The following is a 17,727-nucleotide window of genomic DNA, read 5'->3' on the forward strand; positions in this document are numbered from 1 at the left end:
GCCCCTCTCGCGAGAGCAGCGCCGGGACCGCCGCGCCTGCGCACCGCGTCCCGCCGGCACCCAAGGGGCGCCCCTCCGCCCCGGCACGCGGAGGGTCGCGGCCCCGCCCCTGCCCGCCGCCATTCGCCGCTCCAGCGCTCCGCCCGGCGGTTCGCGGCGCGGCTCCCGGAGCCGTGGGGACGTTCCGGAGCACGGACGCGGAGCAGCACGGACGCGGAGCACGAGCCGGCGGAGCGCGACCGCGGCCTCTGCGTGCTGGGCGGAAAGGCGCGCGCCGGGGCGGGTAACGCCGCGCTGCGGGCCGTGGGCGCTTCGCTTTCGTTTCAGCGGGAAGCGGCGGCTCCTCGCAGCGCTGCGCGGCTCGGCGCTGTCGAGCTGTCGGTGCGCCGCGAGGAAAAGCTCTGGGGCGGCGCGGTGCTGCGCGCATTTGCGGCGCCTGATGGGGAGAGGTTTCCTTTACCGAGGGTCACGAGGGCGCGTGTGTAACGTAAACGTTTGAGCTGCGGGGACACAAAGCTGCGTCCGTCTGTGTGCGGCACAGAGCCGAGCTCCTCGGTCAGCTGAAGTCCCGGGCTGTGCTGCAGGGAAACCAAATCCGTGTGATGCTGCTGAGCATAACGACGCGCCAGATAAAGCTGACAGCTACCAGTGGATACCCGCTGCTGTCTCACAGTCACGTTCTCAATGAATTTCATGAGCAGGAAACGCCTCCTGGCCGCCTGGCTCAGCTGCCGCCACGGCTTAAAAAGCAAACAAATGTCCCTGGCAAGAAGAATTGGCACCGAACAAAGCAAAAAGGACTGAAAATGAGAAAAGGATGGGCGAGTTATGTCAGCAGCCTCAAGGCCAATTTACTCCTGGTTTGTTTTGTTTTTTACCTCTGCCTTTGCTGCGAATTGCAGGCGTGCCCAGTAGCATCTCAAACAGAACTGAAAAGTGAGAAGGCCAACAGAATGGTACTTGCAGAATTGCTTTGCAGGGTATTTGATTTGTTGTTGGAGTGTGACAGCAGGATCCTGGCTTTCAGTGTGAGCCTGGTTTCATCTCCCTGAACCCACACTGTTGGTCAGCAGTGCTGGCTGCTTGTTGCTCTGGTGCAGAGCAGCACAGCTGGCTGTCAGCTGCAGTTACAAAGGGAGCAGCAGTAATTTTTCCTTTTCCAGGAACCAGGTGAGACCAGCAGTGAAAACCAATGACCACCCTGGCTGGAAAGGGACCAGAGAAGAATCACACCTGGAGAAAGAGATCCCAGCCAGCTTTCCAAAGGACAGGAGACACGGAGCTGGTGACAGCCCCTCCTTTATCCATGAGCAGTAATTCAGCTCACAGAAACTCAGGAGCCAAATGTTTGGAGCAGACATGTAAGTTTCTTCCCTTGTTTTGCTATCCTGCCCCTGCCAACCCCCGGCCTCACCTGTGTTCGTACGGTGAGGCCTTTACTCCTTTGTGTGCTTTGCATTGCTCTGAAGCAGGCTCCCCTTTGGCTCACTGCCACTCTGTGCCATCTCTGGCCCACGTTCAGTCATGTCTGTAGACAGTTGGGTGGGTTTTACACACTGTAGAACTCTGCACATGCTCTCACTGTGAGAAGAGCTGGAAGAACCAGTAAAAAGGGGAAAGAACCCCGGCTGATACCGCAGGGAGCGGGAGGACGCAGCCAGCAAGTGAATGCACTTCACAGAGTGCAAATTAAGTTACGGAGAACAGAAGCCAGGACAGGTGAAGAGGTAGAGGCAGTCACTGCAACCCTCACCTAGCATCTTACCTTAACCACAAGTACTGAATTAATAAACAAGGGCTTGGAAAACTCAGCTCCAGTCAGGCCTGTCTCTGATCTGCCTCTTCAGGACACAGTCACTTCACTTACCTCCCTCTTTAGTGCCACGGTCTGGATGAGCAATTCTTGTACAGCTCAACAAAGCCATTCTGCTGAGCATCCAGCTCTGCACAAAATTCATTCTCTGAGCATATTAGTCAGGAGCAGAAGCTGCAGAGCAGATCTTTGTCATTTTTCTAAAGGACAGTGTGCTATGAAAAAAAAATCAACAGTTTAAAAGTTCAGTGGGAGCTTCTTAAACACACTTAGTCGTCTAGTCATCACTATAATGCTATCATTTGACTGTACCTTAAAATGCAGCTGTTGAACTTCTTCATTGTTGTGTTGAGCAGCAAAGCTGTACTTGTTTTAACAAGTTACATCATGGGAGACTTTATTCTACGCTCTCTACCCACACAACGCCGGGATTTATTTTCACCTGAGAACTTGTTAATAATACCAGCAAAGAAACTAGTGTTCCAAGATGCTTAGGATTCACACACAAATCTTAAATTCTACTGGTAGGAACAGAACATTATTGCTCTGGTAGGAAATAGTCAATAGCATTCTTCACAGCAAGAAGAGTTTTAGCTCAGTTCCATGGTGCTGTGCTGAGCATGATATACTTACTTAGGTCAATGTGTTTTCTGCCTACTTTACCAATCCAGATGGACTTAAAGGGAGGAAAGAAAAATAAGCATTTAACAATCACAGAAGTGACCAACTTGCAGCAGAACTCAGTGCTGTGGTAGGATGCTAAGGACCAGACTTACTACATTTCGTGCACACGGGTGTTTCTCAGATGTAGCAGTTTGCCCATGACAGCATTTGGTCACTTTAACAAATGGCTCTGAGGAACCCTGGGGTCAGCAAAGTGGGGCAAAGAACAGGACATCTCTCCCCCAGCCCTCGAAGCAGTGTGCTGTGATAAACAGAACGGCCACTTTGCTTTTATCTGCTGTGTTTCCTTAAACCAGCTGCGCACAGCTGTGAAGCAGCCTGAGATGAGGCTGATCCTCACAGCAGTGTTACCATTCAGAGGTGTCAGATTCAGCTCAATGCCAAAGTTGCCCTCAGTGCTGGCACCCCACCAGCTTCTGAAATGGGCTTTCAATTGTTACACCTGTGCAACTTCTGTTGTTTTTTAGCATTCACAATAAAGTCTGACATCGTTAAAGAGAACTACAATTTCTTACGAAACATCTGGGCTGTCTGAAGTGTGAATATTGAAAAGACTTGTTATTCCAATCAGAGCCATTTGGAAATATTTATGCTGGCCAGAGACAGCTTAGTGTTTAGGAATTAGCTACTCTCACTACAGGTCAGTCTTATTCCAGGTGTTTACAGCAGTTTTAACAATTGCAGTTTTCCTTCTTGTACAGTTTTACCCTTATTTAACTCTAGAACAAAATTTGTACCCTTTCATCGAAGAAGTTCTGAATTTAGACTTTTTTTTTTCCTTTGTAAAATGTTCTGGCATATTGGTGCCAGCTGGGCAGGGATTCTGAAGTTATTTCCAAATAGAGAAATGGTTGCTCTGAGGATGCCACTTTTTTCCCTTGTGTAGAGTTGTTCAACTGCATAAAGACTGAGCTAAAATAACTTCCCTTTCATTCTGTACCACAAGTAACAGAGAAGGTTAACTGTCCAAAAGAAGAATGTCAGCATTTTTAGCAGCAGTCACTTAGCATGGCTCAGGAAATACCTCTTAGGGCTCCTCTTTACACACAGTGCTGCTATTTCTGATACAGATTAATGCACGTTTCCTCTGAAGTAAAGAAAACGTACTCCTATAGAAGATACTCAACTAGTTATGGTTCATAAAGGCAGCATATAAGTACTTACACATTTTTGGTAGAAAAGTATTCACCTAAAATAATTTTTTTTTTTTTTTTTTTGGTCATAAAGGTTGCCTGACAGTTGGAACTTGAAGCTTTTAAGCTAGAAAAGCCCAAATAGACAAATTATACTGATATGTTCTTTAAAGGCCAAGCAGCTGTTTTATTAAAATACTGAATTTACATTTAAAAGTCTGATTCTTTCAATTATAATAATCTTACTGAAGTGACATGAAATTCACGACAAGGAGCTAGCTTTATTCTGTCCACATTCTGTCCTCAGTTATCCACAGACAGTTCTGCTGCTATTCAAAACCGTGCAAGTTCACACCCACACAGGAGCACATTTGTCTGGAAAGACAAATCCCAAGGCAGTTGGTTCTCATTTTCCCAAGGAAAAACAGCTTTTCAAATCTCAATTTCAAACCCATCCAAATCTGTGTTCCAAGAAACAGAGAAAGGATTCCAGAATATACCAACTCCCTTAAGTGAATGACCTTCAAACAACTTGAAGCAGGTTGAATTTACATTTTACTTCAAAAAAAGGCAAAGTACATACATGAGGAGAAGATGGGAGGAACAACAGTTACCTGAAACCAGGCTCCTACCATTTCTGTCTAAGCTTACCAGCTGTGTCTGAATCAGCAGGGCTCCAGCCCACCCTGGCACACTTGCTTACCATAGGAACAGGACTGTGTATCGAGGGAACGTTTTCAAAGTTGAGGCCCAAATGGAAAGAGTAAGATATCATACACAGTGTAAGTTTATAGTACACAGCTTTGTTTTTAAATGACATAACGCAACAGCAGGAAGGAGAAGTAGTAGTTAACAATTACTAACACTAGAATAATCAAATTTGTATGTTATACATATACAGCAACTAACTGCTTTACAAAAAAAGCAAAATAATACAATATATTGTCACATGTATTTACAGTGTAGTAAATATACTTTTCTGTCAAATTTTACACAAAAAATATTTACAGGTGAATATACTGCATTAAAAAAAATGGTGGGACCAACACTAAAAGTGACTTTCTGTGGTAAGTTTGTTGCATAACAGTAAGACGTGCTTCATTACATTTGTAAAAATTAAATTTAGGATGAAACAGAAAGAGCCCTAAAACCTACAACCCATTTAGGAAGAGAGCACTGGAATGCTCCCAAGTGCTCGGTCCACAATACTTATTTGAAAGGTTTCCTATTCCTGGAAACTTCATGCACATTAAAGCAGAAACATTGGCATAATTAACAGGTAGGTTATGTACTATTCAAATACTACTGAATTATCTTTAAGTCAGGGAAAATACAAACACAAAATGTTAATCATCTTTACAGTACTTAACTGTAGTTAGTACGTAATGGATAGCATGTTCTAAAACAGGGGTGTCAAACATACAGTCCCCATAGTGTAGCTACGTGGTCCACGTGTTACAATCAGATTTTTCTGAATTTAAGTTTTCATTCTGAAGTACACAGACTGCATGGCTGCAGAGCTGATCCTCTGACCATGATGAGGGCAGCCTGTGCAGTGCTGAGCGCCGCCTGAAACAGTGACTGGAAGGTCTGAACTTGGGAGTCTCCCACTTCTTACATCAGGTGTCAAGCCTGTTCTTGAAGCATTGTCACCAGCAACTAACTGCTGATCACTAGCATCAGTGGAATGACAGGATGAGGAGAGGGCTGAAAGAGGCTGGGTTAGAAATGGAGAGCGGTTCTCACAGGAATGAACAGAGCAGGACACAGAATATGCAGAACAGGAAAAGGGAGCAAATAAAGGAGGATATGAGAAAGAAAACAAAAAAGTAAAGCAATAGCAATGGCTATTGCAGGGAGCAAGTTTTCATAGTGATGGATGACAGTAAGGCACTGACCAACCACATACTAATCAGAGTTTACGAATGAAAGGAAGGCGTTTTCCCCCTTGGTCTAAGCACAAACTTTCTAAACCCTGGTGCTGCTGTGTATCAGGGCAAACATAGCCCTGAATTACATCTTTGCTGTCGACTGTGGCCACCTAGAGTACTGCATTCAGGTCTGGGCTCCCCAAAGGCAGATATGGGCCTGCTGGAGCAAGTCCAGAAGAGGCCAGGAGGATGCTCAGAGGAGGGCTGAAGCAGCTCTCCTATGGAGTCAGGCTGAGGGAGTTGGGCTGTTCAGCCTGGAGAAGGCTCTGGAAGACCTCACAGCGGTCCTTGGGGCTGCAGGAAAGGAATGCCTGGGAGTATGAGGGCTTTAAACTAAAAGGGTAGACTTGGACCAGGTAAAAGGAAAAAATTCCTCACAGTGAGGGTGGTGAGGCCTTGGCACAGGCTGCCCGGAGCAGCTATGGGTGCTCCATGCCTGGAGGTGCTGGAGGCCAGGCTGGGTGGGCCCTGGGCAGCCTGTGCTGGTGGGAGGTGCCCCACCATGGCAGAGGCTGCGACGTGAGCTTTAAGGCCCTTCTATCCAAACCATTCTACGGTTCTGTGTCTCCAGTTACACTCAAGCTCAGCTCTTTTTACCGAAAATGTTTGACACCCCTGCTCTGAAAGTTCGGGTCACCTCACTGAACTACAGAGAGAAAACGTTAAATGACTCCTCCCCAAGAAACAGAACAAATTAAACTTTGCCGACTTGTCATTTCTAGTTCTCACTGAAAAGGTAATTTTGGTTTCACCATACTCATAGCTGTAAGAATGCATTAGTTCTTATTTCATGATGCATTTTTTATAGAGGCAATGCAAAATATTAGAAGAGTTGCTCTCAAACGCACTCAGTCCAAACAGAGCAGAGCTGGCAGTTCATCTGGAATTATTTTTAAAGAAAATTTTCTCACAGAGAAACAACTGAACATTAACTTTTTGTATCAGTAAATTACAAGAGATTCTTTTTTCCTTCCACCTGTGGAGGGAATAACTCTATAGGTTTCTACAATTCATTGTCTTCAGCAAAACAGAAAGGGCTGGAAATAGCTTGGTTCAGGATAATCAGGTGCAAACCGACAGCGATAAGAAGCTATTAGCAATTTGATGTACGAGATGAAAAAGGTTTTTAAATCAGTGACTCCCAAAATTACAAATGCATAGCAGCTGAAAAACATGGCACAAGTCACTGCTCTATTCCTTAATTTAAGTCTAGCCTTGTAACCCTTCCGTAGATCTAACAGTTCAGGAATCACGATTCTACTGCAGCTCCTACACAATCAAGAGTAAAAAAATGTGGTTAATTGCACAAGTCTTTGTATTTTTTCCAATGATTCTATTTCAAGATTGCTAATTCTACATTTTCATATTGTTTTGGCAAATTATTTGCATATTAAGCTTGTGTTCATAGTTCTTCCAGGACTGTAAACAAATTAGAAGAATTGTTATTTTATGAATCAATACAATAAAGGCATTTTTATTTACATAAATGTTACATTGTTACTGTGTGGATACACGTGAATTATGTGCTATATCAATAAAATTTGAACACTTATAATTGTACCATTCTCTAATAATTTAGCTGTGGAGTTTGATTTACTGAAAGCCACTAACAAAATTGCACTAGAGGATTTTACTTTTTTCATATAGTGGATATACTTTTTTTTTTCCCTTCTAAAGCCATTTATCAGTTGTTAACTTCTAACATACAACAAAGGTCTGAATCTAGGAAGTTAACTGTTCTTTAGCAGTAGATTTGCTTAGCCCTACAGTGAGCACCTGGATGTCAGGCCTTTGTCAGAATGCCCATCCACCTCTGAGGTCCAACGCTCTGCACATCTTCAGTCCGTGCAGGTAATGCCTGTAGCACCCAGTGCTACATCTTTACACGCCATTCAACATAGCAGCATATTATCACAGTCCCCATTGCTAATGCACTACTGTGGCTGACAAGTCTTTCACAGTGATAGCAATTTCAGTTTCATATAACCCCCAAGTACGAGCCCTTACAAACTAAAACCCCTTGAAAGTTCTGCAAGAAAAGTTTGATTGCAAATGTCTGTACTGACAGCAGAAATTGCACTGCAAACATTCAAACGTAACCTGGATTTGACAAAATGTCAGTTACTTTTAAATTTGTGTACCTTGAGCAAACATTACTGTTTTTATATCACTGCTTGGACAGCACAAAAGCAGCTTTGCCAAACAAGAATTTTCCCCTTTGTATCCCAATAGTTCTTCTGCCAGGAATTTCTCGAAAGAGTGCATTGTTAGAAGGGCAAAACTAAAGCATATGTTAAATGGAAGAAAGAAGCAATAAATTTTAAACACTGCTATAATGACACTGTAATAGTCAGTTCTTGATGGTTTTCTTAGAATCATAGAATCACAAGGTTGGAAACGACCTACAAGATCATCCAGTCCAACCGTCCTCCCATCACCACTGCTACCACAAGCACTAGACCACATCTCACAGCTCCTCGTCCAGGCGCCTCTTGAACACTGCAGGGACGGCGACTCCACCACCTCCCTGTGCAGCCATTGCAGTGCCTGACCACTGAGAGAAAAAGTTCTTCCTTATGTCCTACCTAAACCTCCTCTGGTACAACTTGTGGCCATTTTCTCAGGTCCTGTTTGTTGCCTGGGAGGAGAGGCCAAAATCCTCTTCACCACAGCCTCCCTTCAGGAAGTTGTAGAGAGCAATGAGGTCTCCCCTGAGCCTCCTCTTCTCCAGACTGAACAATCCCAGCTCCCTCAGCCGCTCCTCATAGGACTTGTGCTCCAGACCCCTCACCAGTTTCGTTGCCCTTCTCTGGACACGCTCCAGGGCCTCAATGTCTTTTTTGTAGTGAGGGGCCCAAAACTGAACACAGCACTCGAGGTGCGGCCTCACCAGTGCTGAGTACAGGGGATGATCACCTCCCTGCTCCTGCTGGCCACAATGCAGGCCGGGATGCCGTTGGCCCTAACGGCCACCTGGGCACACTGAGCTCATGTTCAGCCGAGCATCAACCAACACCCCCAGGTCCCTTTCCTCTTCACAGTCATCCAGCCACTCAGCCCCAAGCCTGTAGCTCTGTATGGGGTTGTTGTGGCCAAAGTGCAGGACCCGGCACTGGGCCTTGTTGAACCTCATCCCATTCACCTCAGCCCAGCGATCCAGCTTATCTGGATCCCTCTGAAGGGCCTCCCTACCCTCAGGCACATCGACACTTCCTCCCAACTTGGTGTAATCTGCAAACCTACTGAGGATCCCCTCATCTCGGTCATCAATAAAGATTTTAAACAAGATGGGCCCCAGAACCAACTCCTGGGGGACACCACTTGAAAGGAGTCACCAGCTGGACTTCACTCCATTAACCACTACCCACTGGGCACGGCCCTCCAGCCAGTTCCTTACCCAAAGCAGGGTATACCTGTCCAGGCCACGGGCAGCCAGTTTCCCCAGAAGAATACCGTGAGAGACCGTGTCAAAGGCTGTGCTGAAGTGGTAGGTAGACTAGATCAGGTAGGTAGACTAGGTAGACTACATCAACAGCTTTTCCCTCATCTACTACGTCCCTTGTCTTTCTACTGTACAAGCTTTTATAGTGCAGTTAAAGTACAGCAAAAAAAACAAAAAAACAAAAAAAACCAAAAACAAAAACAAAAAAAAAACTTTGGAAAAGACAGTTTATCCAGTCTGGTCCATATACAGTCCAAGTGTTTGAAGCTATGGTCTGGGGAATGAAGAGACTCATGAAGCCTCCTTGTCCTCTCAATTTATTGCTAATTACTAGGAATTTAATCTAATCAACCAATTCTGGCTAAGCTCATTGTACTGCAGCTATTGTTAACTTTCTTTTAAGCATGGTAAAAAAAAGTCCACAGCTAAAATTCCTACAGGTTTGAATTAAAACCAGGATAATAGTAACTTCCCCTGGCTCATAAAGCCACTACCTTGAGAAGTGTGCAAACAGGATTAAGTATTAACACTTTCCTTTATAGAAGAAACAAACAAGGCGAATCACAGAAGCAAGGTAGAACCGTCTATGGAAATGGCTTTCATATTTGGACAAGGTTCCGCAGTGTTAAAGAACTCACATCTCCTTCGCCTACAAAGTCCTTCAGGGTCTACAAGTGGTTCTGAAACACTGGCTTAAATTAAAAAAAAAAAAAAAAAAAAACAGAAAAAAAGAAAGAAGGCATTAAAATTGAGGCAATGTTTCAGGAGTTGATCATCTGGCAACATGGCTGACAGGATGGGAACTTGAAAAATTAAGTGCAGCATCACAACTGGTGGGGGGCCCTTTGCAAGAGGCCCACGTACGTCAGTCAGTTTCAAAAAAAAAAAAACCAAAAAAACCCAATTAAACAAAAAAACCAGCCCCAAGTTTCACACAATCTTCTTAATGCTGTGACGTTTCAAGCTGCCAGCACTTCGCTGCTTTTGCACCTGGCTGGCAGAGCCGTGGCGCATCCTCCCGCTGTTGGTGTGGCCAGCGGTGGGCGAGAGCTCCACGTTCTCCTTGTCGATCCCTGGGGAAACACACAGACCAAGTGTTAGCCTCGCTGCTTTGCCACCCTGCGACTCAGCACCATAACAACAGACGTTTCTGCAAACGAACAGGTTAGCATGGAAGTGCCTTCACGGTACAAAATACTGTGACACCCTCGATGCCAGAATCAAGGCACCCTGCCGGACCTCGCGGGGCCGGGCGACGGCGACACAGGCGGCACTCGGTGACTGTGCTCAGGATACAACCCAGGTCTGCCATGCGAACAGGTGGCGGTGAGGAGACAGCCTCTGGGAACACAAGCAGCCAGCAGTGCTGCCCTATAGCTGGGAAAGCACCTCAGACATCCAACTAACAAAATATTTAAAATAACTCGTAATTCTCCTGGCAAGAAGTAACACAGCCTTACTGGTGACAATGACTCGCAAATGAGAGATCTGATGCAGCTGTTTTATTGCAGTACTGTAATATGAAGAATGATTTTTTCAGATCAAATGTATAACTCTGAGCTCAGAAAGCACAGCTGCTGACCAGATCCAACACTTCCCTGTGCTAACCTTCGTAAGGACAGGAAAAGTCACTGCAAATACTCCTGAAATTCCACTAGTAACAAACAGGGCAGTGAGACTCAGGTCCAGTTCAGGAGGGAGGGCAGACTGCTCTGCTCTGGAGTTGCCTCAACACCCTGCAGCTGACAGCAGTGTCAGAGCTGGCTGTGCACGAGGCTGCTCGTTTGCAGGAGCACGTGCTCTGATGTATTTGTGGGCAAAATGAACAAGGGTACTTGAAAACAAAATGCTCCATCCATACCCTCAAAAGACACCCTCCCAAATCAAGAATAAAGAAACTCTAGGGCCAAAGCTTGGACATAATTGCACAATCACTGACAAGACATGAGTCTGGAAATATACATGACTGCTATTGCAAAAGTGTTGCTCTCCCAGACAGAGGCAGGAGGGAGAAGGCGAGGATGAAACCAGCCAGGATTTCTACCCCAGTGCACATATTCTCCTAAAAGCTTTAGACGAATTCTACTGTGCTGTGCTAAAGGAATCACATCAAACAACCAGCCTAAACAAACCCCACCAGTTTAACTTCATGCTGACATGATGACAGCACATGATTGGGTATGAGCCACTGCTCTCCATCTCTGGGATACAGTCTGTCATCTGAAGACATAAATGTCTTAGTGCAGACGTGCTTTCAATCAGTCATTACTTTTATGCTAACCCTACTTTGAGTTAATCACTCGTGTGGCAGCATCTTCGTGCAGCTGTCAGTTTACTTCTGCTACAACAAAATGAGTATGCTTGAGGCACGTTTAACAACACTAAACACTTACAGTACATGTGCAGCATTGGAATGAGTAGTAGGAATGGTATGTTAATGGGAGAGGCTCAAAGTATAACCAGCAGCAAAAATTAGGATGTCTGACAGCAAATGAAAAGGTTGGAGCAAAATCCTGTCACTACAAACAGTATCTCCCACACTTTTATGTTTCATCCCTCTAACAAATTGATTCTCATTGGCACAAGAATAGTGATTACACTCCACTGTTTCACACAGTTACAGTGAAAATCAAAACTGCGTTCAGAAGCTGTCTGTGGGCTGCTGTCCTTCTGCTCCGTGTGTGTGTGAGCTCATGAAGTCACAAGCTATGATGAGAACAGGAAGCAACCTGCAAGGTGAGTAAAAAAAGTCTTTTGCAGTCTTATTTATTTATTTTTCCACACAGAAGCAGAAATCAAATGGTGCTGATGAGAATTCATTTTTTTTAACCCTCTGCCTGCTGCAATTTAGTCCAAAGGATTTGTGTCTGTTTCCTGGCAGTGTGCAAATGATGCTGAAGCTGACCTGTGAAACTAAAGAGCTCATGAAATAGTTTTACATTTTAGCTTAGTATGTGCAGCAGAATATTTTCACATACCAAGCTTCCACTTCTCTATTACCAAATGTATCTTACTCTTGAAGATGTGAGTGACCTTTGCCGCTATACCATTAAATATTACTAGCATCAGATGAGAAATGCAATAGCTTAGCACTTACACTGAAGCCATTCCTGTGTCCAGGATTAGTAAACCACTTCTCATGCCACAAGCCCAACCCTAAAGCAGATCAAGCAGCATCTCGTGCAAATATGATGGAAGTAGAGAGTACCTTGATGAGGAAGCTGCATGAAAACTGCAGATTTAGAGCAAGGCAGAGAAGCTTTACAAACACAGAATGAAAGAAAAAACGTAAGTGAATAATGTCCGTGACAAGGGGAATGGGGTGGGGAGAGATGACAGACAAAACATTTAATGCAATTGCAAGAATGCAATCATGTTTGATGTGTAAACACATTAAAAACATAACAAGATGGAGTACTTGGCCGTATAAATTCAGTACACATCCTTACCTATGAAGTACCGCAACTGCTACTGACCTGGGGAGTGCTGGGAAGTTGCGAGCGAGGTCATGGAATTGGAAAGGTTAAGGTTAGCAGTAATGCTAAGCTGGCTCTGCACTGCGGGAGGATACGGAGATGTGGGTGTCAGGAGAGATTCTTCACTGGTTTCCTCATCAATTCCAGGCAAATACGTGTCAATCAAGGCATCAAGAAACTTCACTATGAGCTCAGCATAGTCTGGAATTTGTGTTTGCTGTGAGTGATGGGGGGAAAAAAAAGGTTGGTTCACTTCCTCCTTCTTTACTGTCGATCAGTTTCACCCCTAACTCACTGTAAGTTTTCAATGCTTTTGCCTGAAATTTATAAAAGGCATTTGGAGGCAACTATGTGTGAAAATCCATTTGTGGTCCTTCCCAGATTAATCTAAATGCAACACTACAGAGCACTCGCAGATGTAATTTCAGTACATCTAAGAACTACAAAGCCAGAGGAGGGGGCTGTTCCATTCATAAAGTTCACAGCAACCAAACTTAAAATGTTATTAGGAGTATTACTTGTGCCCCCCAAAGCCTACTGCCAGAACACTGCTACTCTGCTCATGTATTTTTTGTAGCAATGACTAGAAGCAACAAATGGGAGCACAGATGGTCAATGGTTTTATTTCTTCTGTTGTAACATAGAATTTGTCCTTATGGAATTATCACTCTTAACGATTTAAACTCTTAAACAGTAAAATAAGGACAACAGAATCACAGAATGGCCAGGGTTGGAAGGGACCTCAAGGATCATGAATCTCCAACCCCCTGCCACATGCAGGGCCACCAACCTCCTCATTTAATGCAAGACCAGGCTGCCCAGGGCCCCATCCAACCTGGCCTTGAACACTTCCAGGCACGGGGCATCCACAGCCTCTCTGGGCAGCTGTTCCAGCACCTCACCACTCTCTCTGTAAAGAACTTCCCCCTGACATCCAACCTAAATCTCCCCTCCCTCAACTTAAAACCATTTCCCCTCATCCTGCAGTTATCCACCCTTTCAAAGAGTTGATTCCCCTCCCCTCTGTAGGTTCCCATTAGGTACTGAAATGCTGCAATGAGGTCACCCCGCAGCCTTCTTTTCTCCATGCTGAACAAGCCCAGCTCCCTCAGCCTGTCTTCATAGGGGAGGTGCTCCAGTCCCCTGATCATCTTTGTGGCCCTCCTCTGGACCCTCTCCAACAGCTCCCTGTCTTTTTGTACTGCGGGCTCCAGACTTGGACGCAGTATTCCGGATGGGGCCTCACAAGAGCAGAGTAGAGGGGAACAATCACCTCCCTGTCCCTGCTGCCACCCCTCTTTTGATGGAGCCCAGGATACCATTTGCCTTCCGAGCCACAAGGGCACACTGCTGGCTCATGTTAAGTTTTTCATCTATCAGGACCCCCAGGTCCCTCTCCACAGGGCTGCTCTCAAGGACCGCTCCTTCCAGTCTGTAGGGATGCCTGGGATTCCTCCAGCCCAAGTGCAAAACTCTGCACTTTGCCTTGTTGAACCTCATCAGGTTCATCTGGGCCCACCTTTCTAGCCTCTCGAGACAACAAACCAGAGTTTCTGAATAATAATCCATGTCTTTGGAGTCTTTACAAACTTCGGGGTGCTGAAAAGCTGTATTTACCACCTGACTGCTTTTATCCAGCTTCAGTAAGTTTACCTTATTGAGTTCATCAAAATAGCTGCTGCAGGCTAAAAAACTTCTAGCCATAAAAGTGACCCTTATGTTACTGAGTTGCTGGTGTAAGTTTTGTCATTTATCACTTATCTGCATCATACCTGGACCATCAGCGTGGTTTATAAAGAGAACAAAGGTAAAAAAAAAATCCAAGGTAAATCTCTTACCTTGGAAAATGGGCCAGCAAACCTCCACAACCCATTAAATCCGAAACCTACAACAACAAACTGAATGTTATGAAGGTTTTATGAGGTCAGAGAGAATCCACACAACAAAACCGATCAACTCTTTTGCGAAGGCATTTTCATTAGGATATCTAACTTTGAATTCAGCAATAAAAAAAAAATTACTTTGTAGATAAGAAGTTTGGTATTGGGGTGGAGACTCCTCATGGTAGACAACACTCTGAACAATCCCATGAATTGGATTCAACAAATTTGGATCTTGACACAGCGACAAAAGGGTGTTGATCTTGGAATCCAATAAATTATGCCTAAAGAGAAGAACAGTGGATTATCTTTTTCTGCAAGATAAATACACAGTTTTCTAACCCATATCTAAAAAAAATACATTGAAAGAGTATCCTGAAGTACACTTTGTATCAGTTTTGATATGCACTTGGGTTACTGATTAAAAAATTTGAGTCTATCTGGTACAAAATTATATAAAACTGTATATGTTGACTTCTATAGAAAACTAGATGAGTAAAAAGTTATTTGATTATACACTTAAAAAGTAATTTTCCACAGTACCAAATAAATGCCAAAGCCACACTAAGTCACCAGACTACCGAAATGGCAGCAGTGATACTGAAAGCTTTTGGGAGGAATGGATGGCTGCACAGACAGGCAGTCACAGACTGGCTGCTCTGCCAACCTGCCCAGAAACCAGACGTGTGCCAGAGGACCACCTGTAGCAGTGCTATGTGAGGATGCCCATTCCCCTAGAACATTCCTTTTTCCCCTATGTTAAGTAAACATAATGTTCCCAAGCTGTGATGGACATCTGTCTGAAGCAAAGGACAGACTGCTGCTCATAACGTACAAATGTGTAAAGCACCTCACACGTGCTTGCCCTGGTCCAGAGACATTTTATAGGAATGCCAAATACAGAATCATCACAAACAGCTTTAGATACTTACACAACAGGAAAGACCTTTGGGAAGACAACACTGGCTTCTGCTAAATATTCATATAGAATCCGCTGGTCAAATTCATCAGTAGTGTACTTCACTAACGTTGCCTGTGATAATGCAAAGGACTAAATCAGCATGCTTCTCAGGGAGGCTGAGTAGTTACAGGCTTTTTCGCTTGTTACTGTAGTTTAAGGTTTTTAAGATTTCAGGTTCCAGAAGAAGCAGCATTACAGAAGATTAATCTGAAGACATTAAGTTTTTTTATGTCATGAGAAACAATAAGAACAGTTGGATAACAGCTTCTATTTTGGCCCAAAATTAGCTAATCAGTTTTTGACAAAACTGTGCAACTCAGTCTTTCTGCATTATAACAGGAGTGCAAAGTGTATTGTTGTACCTGGTGAAAGCACTTACACACTGGTTGCTACATTACAATTTAGTCAAGGTTTAAATTGAATTGCGCTGGTATTCTAGCAATTTTTTCTTCCTAACTTTTAAAATATGTAATACATAAGAATAGCTTCTTGTTATATAAAATCAGTTTGTAGTAAAATTCTGTCAGGAAAAAGAATCAATTGTTAGACATGTTCTGAACTACAATATAGAATCATGGAAATTCCAGATTTCCCCTTGCGTTGTTTTTTTTAAATGGATTTATAAGACTGATTCCTAGGAAGTGTGAAGGAAAGCAGCAAAAGAGTAGAGTGGCACAATGCATTCTAATTCATGAAGTACCACAAGGAACATTTCTTTGGCCAGTGAAAGAAAATCAGAAAGTAACACACAATAATACACAGAAAGAAGGCTTACAAGAACTGTAAGCAGCAGCGCTTGAATTTTTGGATCAGTCAGAACTTCTTCATCCAGGAGAACATTTGACTCAGAAACAGAAACTTTTCGGAGATGGGGGTGCTGCTGTGGTGATATTCTCTGGGTTTCTGCCAAATAAAAAAGACCAACTAATCGAAAGCAAAATAAACCTAAACCAAAACAGAATTAGATTTTGCATAACAAGCTCAATTATATGCAAACTTCAGAGTTCACCAGAATTTTCATAAAGTATAAAAAAGCAACAATTATGCTGTAATACTAGCAGAGCTAGACTGTCACATGGGATGTATTATCAAATGGCAAACAATAACCCCAATTTCCTATTCAGTGAAATACAGGCCCAGGGGTGGTAAGTAATGTTTTCAGGGTCAGGCAGCAGACTGACATCAGATACAACAGAAGAACCCTGGTCTTGCATTGCAATTGGGGATGGGGTCACAGGAAGCAGATGTGGGAGAAGATGAAGAGAGGCATTCTAGGCATCATGTCAGATTCCACTTGCAAGATCTGCAGCTAGGGCTCAGTAAGCCATAAAAAGCCAAATTTTACTTATTTCACTCCTGTATATGGTACTTTATAGCTGCCCCTTATTCTGCGCCTACAAACTGAGCAACTCTAACTCAAACCTCAATTGCCAGAGATATGGAAGACTACACTCTCCAGAAGCCATTATTAAGATATTTCTCCCTTACCTTGTAGTAACCTAAGCAAATAAACACTGAATTTGGAAATAATCCTTTGTATATAAATACAAAGCATTTATAATTAGTGTTATTCTGAAAATGTTAGTCCTGTTTCTCACCCATTTCATAATCATTTTCGGCTACTCTCCTCATTTTGGGAGGCGTTGTGATTCCAGATTCCATGTCTTGCCTTTTAGGAGCCTTTGTGTCCGATATCAAATGGTCAAAACTTTTCCTTGTACCTAAAAACAATTTATCAGGAAATTAAAAACATTAAACCTAAATCCATACTTTAATATTTCTGATTGTCTGGCCAACCTACTATCCTATCTGCAACATATCAATAGGAATCTGGGGACATTTTCAGAGATGGTAGAGAAATTATGGTTACACCATGCCGCTCTCCATCACAGTTTCCAAAATGCTTCACAATGCATATGAGAATAGCATGCAGTTTATTCAAGTATGTAAGCTGTGGGCATGCTATGGTTTCCTGGTCAACACATCACATTGAATAAACATGCCAAAATGTGATTACTGAAAAGGAAGCAGTAACAGGATTGTAATGAAAGAAATGCCTCTCTTCTTCCATGTACACTTATGTACAAGTTATGTGGAGAACTCTTTTCACAGAATCATAGTATGTTTTGAGATGGAAGGGACCTTTACAGGTCATCTTGTCCCACCCCCCTGCAACGAACAGGGACATCCACAGCTCCACCAGGTGCTCATGGCCTGGTCCAGCCTAAACCTGATTGTCTCCAAGGATGGGCACCACCACTTATCAGGGCAACCTGTTCCAGTGCCTCATCATCCTTGCTGTAAGGAACTTCCTCCCTATATCCAAACTACATCTCCCCTCTTGTAGTTTGAAACCATTGGTCCTTGGTCTGACACAACAGACCCTGCCAAAGAGTCTGCTCCCCAG

The 17,727-nt window shown here is 43.9% G+C and overlaps 1 protein-coding gene and 1 long non-coding RNA gene across 5 annotated transcripts in view; one reads left to right on the top strand and one right to left on the bottom strand.

Moving 5' to 3' along the window:
* Positions 1 to 49: 49 nt before the first annotated feature.
* Positions 50 to 4,391, top strand: LOC116227918 (uncharacterized). Its single transcript, XR_004166677.2, has 3 exons — positions 50 to 283; positions 1,164 to 1,361; positions 3,725 to 4,391. It is a non-coding gene; the product is annotated as an uncharacterized LOC116227918 (long non-coding RNA).
* Positions 4,392 to 4,496: 105 nt separating this feature from the next.
* The window catches only part of NF1 (neurofibromin 1), an 83,016-nt gene continuing 69,785 nt past the window's right edge, over positions 4,497 to 17,727 (bottom strand). For 3 of the 4 annotated variants that reach the window (XM_031591443.2, XM_031591442.2, XM_090122555.1), the window contains 7 exons: positions 16,919 to 17,041; positions 16,096 to 16,223; positions 15,292 to 15,392; positions 14,501 to 14,643; positions 14,318 to 14,364; positions 12,480 to 12,696; positions 4,497 to 10,076 (listed from right to left, as the gene is read on the bottom strand). In XM_031591443.2, coding sequence (XP_031447303.1) covers positions 9,934 to 10,076; positions 12,480 to 12,696; positions 14,318 to 14,364; positions 14,501 to 14,643; positions 15,292 to 15,392; positions 16,096 to 16,223; positions 16,919 to 17,041 — 902 coding nt within the window. In that variant the 3' untranslated portion in view covers positions 4,497 to 9,933. Of the gene's footprint in view, positions 10,077 to 12,211; positions 12,263 to 12,479; positions 12,697 to 14,317; positions 14,365 to 14,500; positions 14,644 to 15,291; positions 15,393 to 16,095; positions 16,224 to 16,918; positions 17,042 to 17,727 lie in introns of all 4 variants that reach the window. The other variant, XM_090122557.1, reaches the window with a different exon arrangement.

Source organism: Phasianus colchicus, chromosome 21 (assembly GCF_987193195.1).
Source record: "Phasianus colchicus chromosome 21, bPhaCol1.hap1.1, whole genome shotgun sequence".
Lineage (NCBI taxonomy): Eukaryota > Metazoa > Chordata > Aves > Galliformes > Phasianidae > Phasianus > Phasianus colchicus.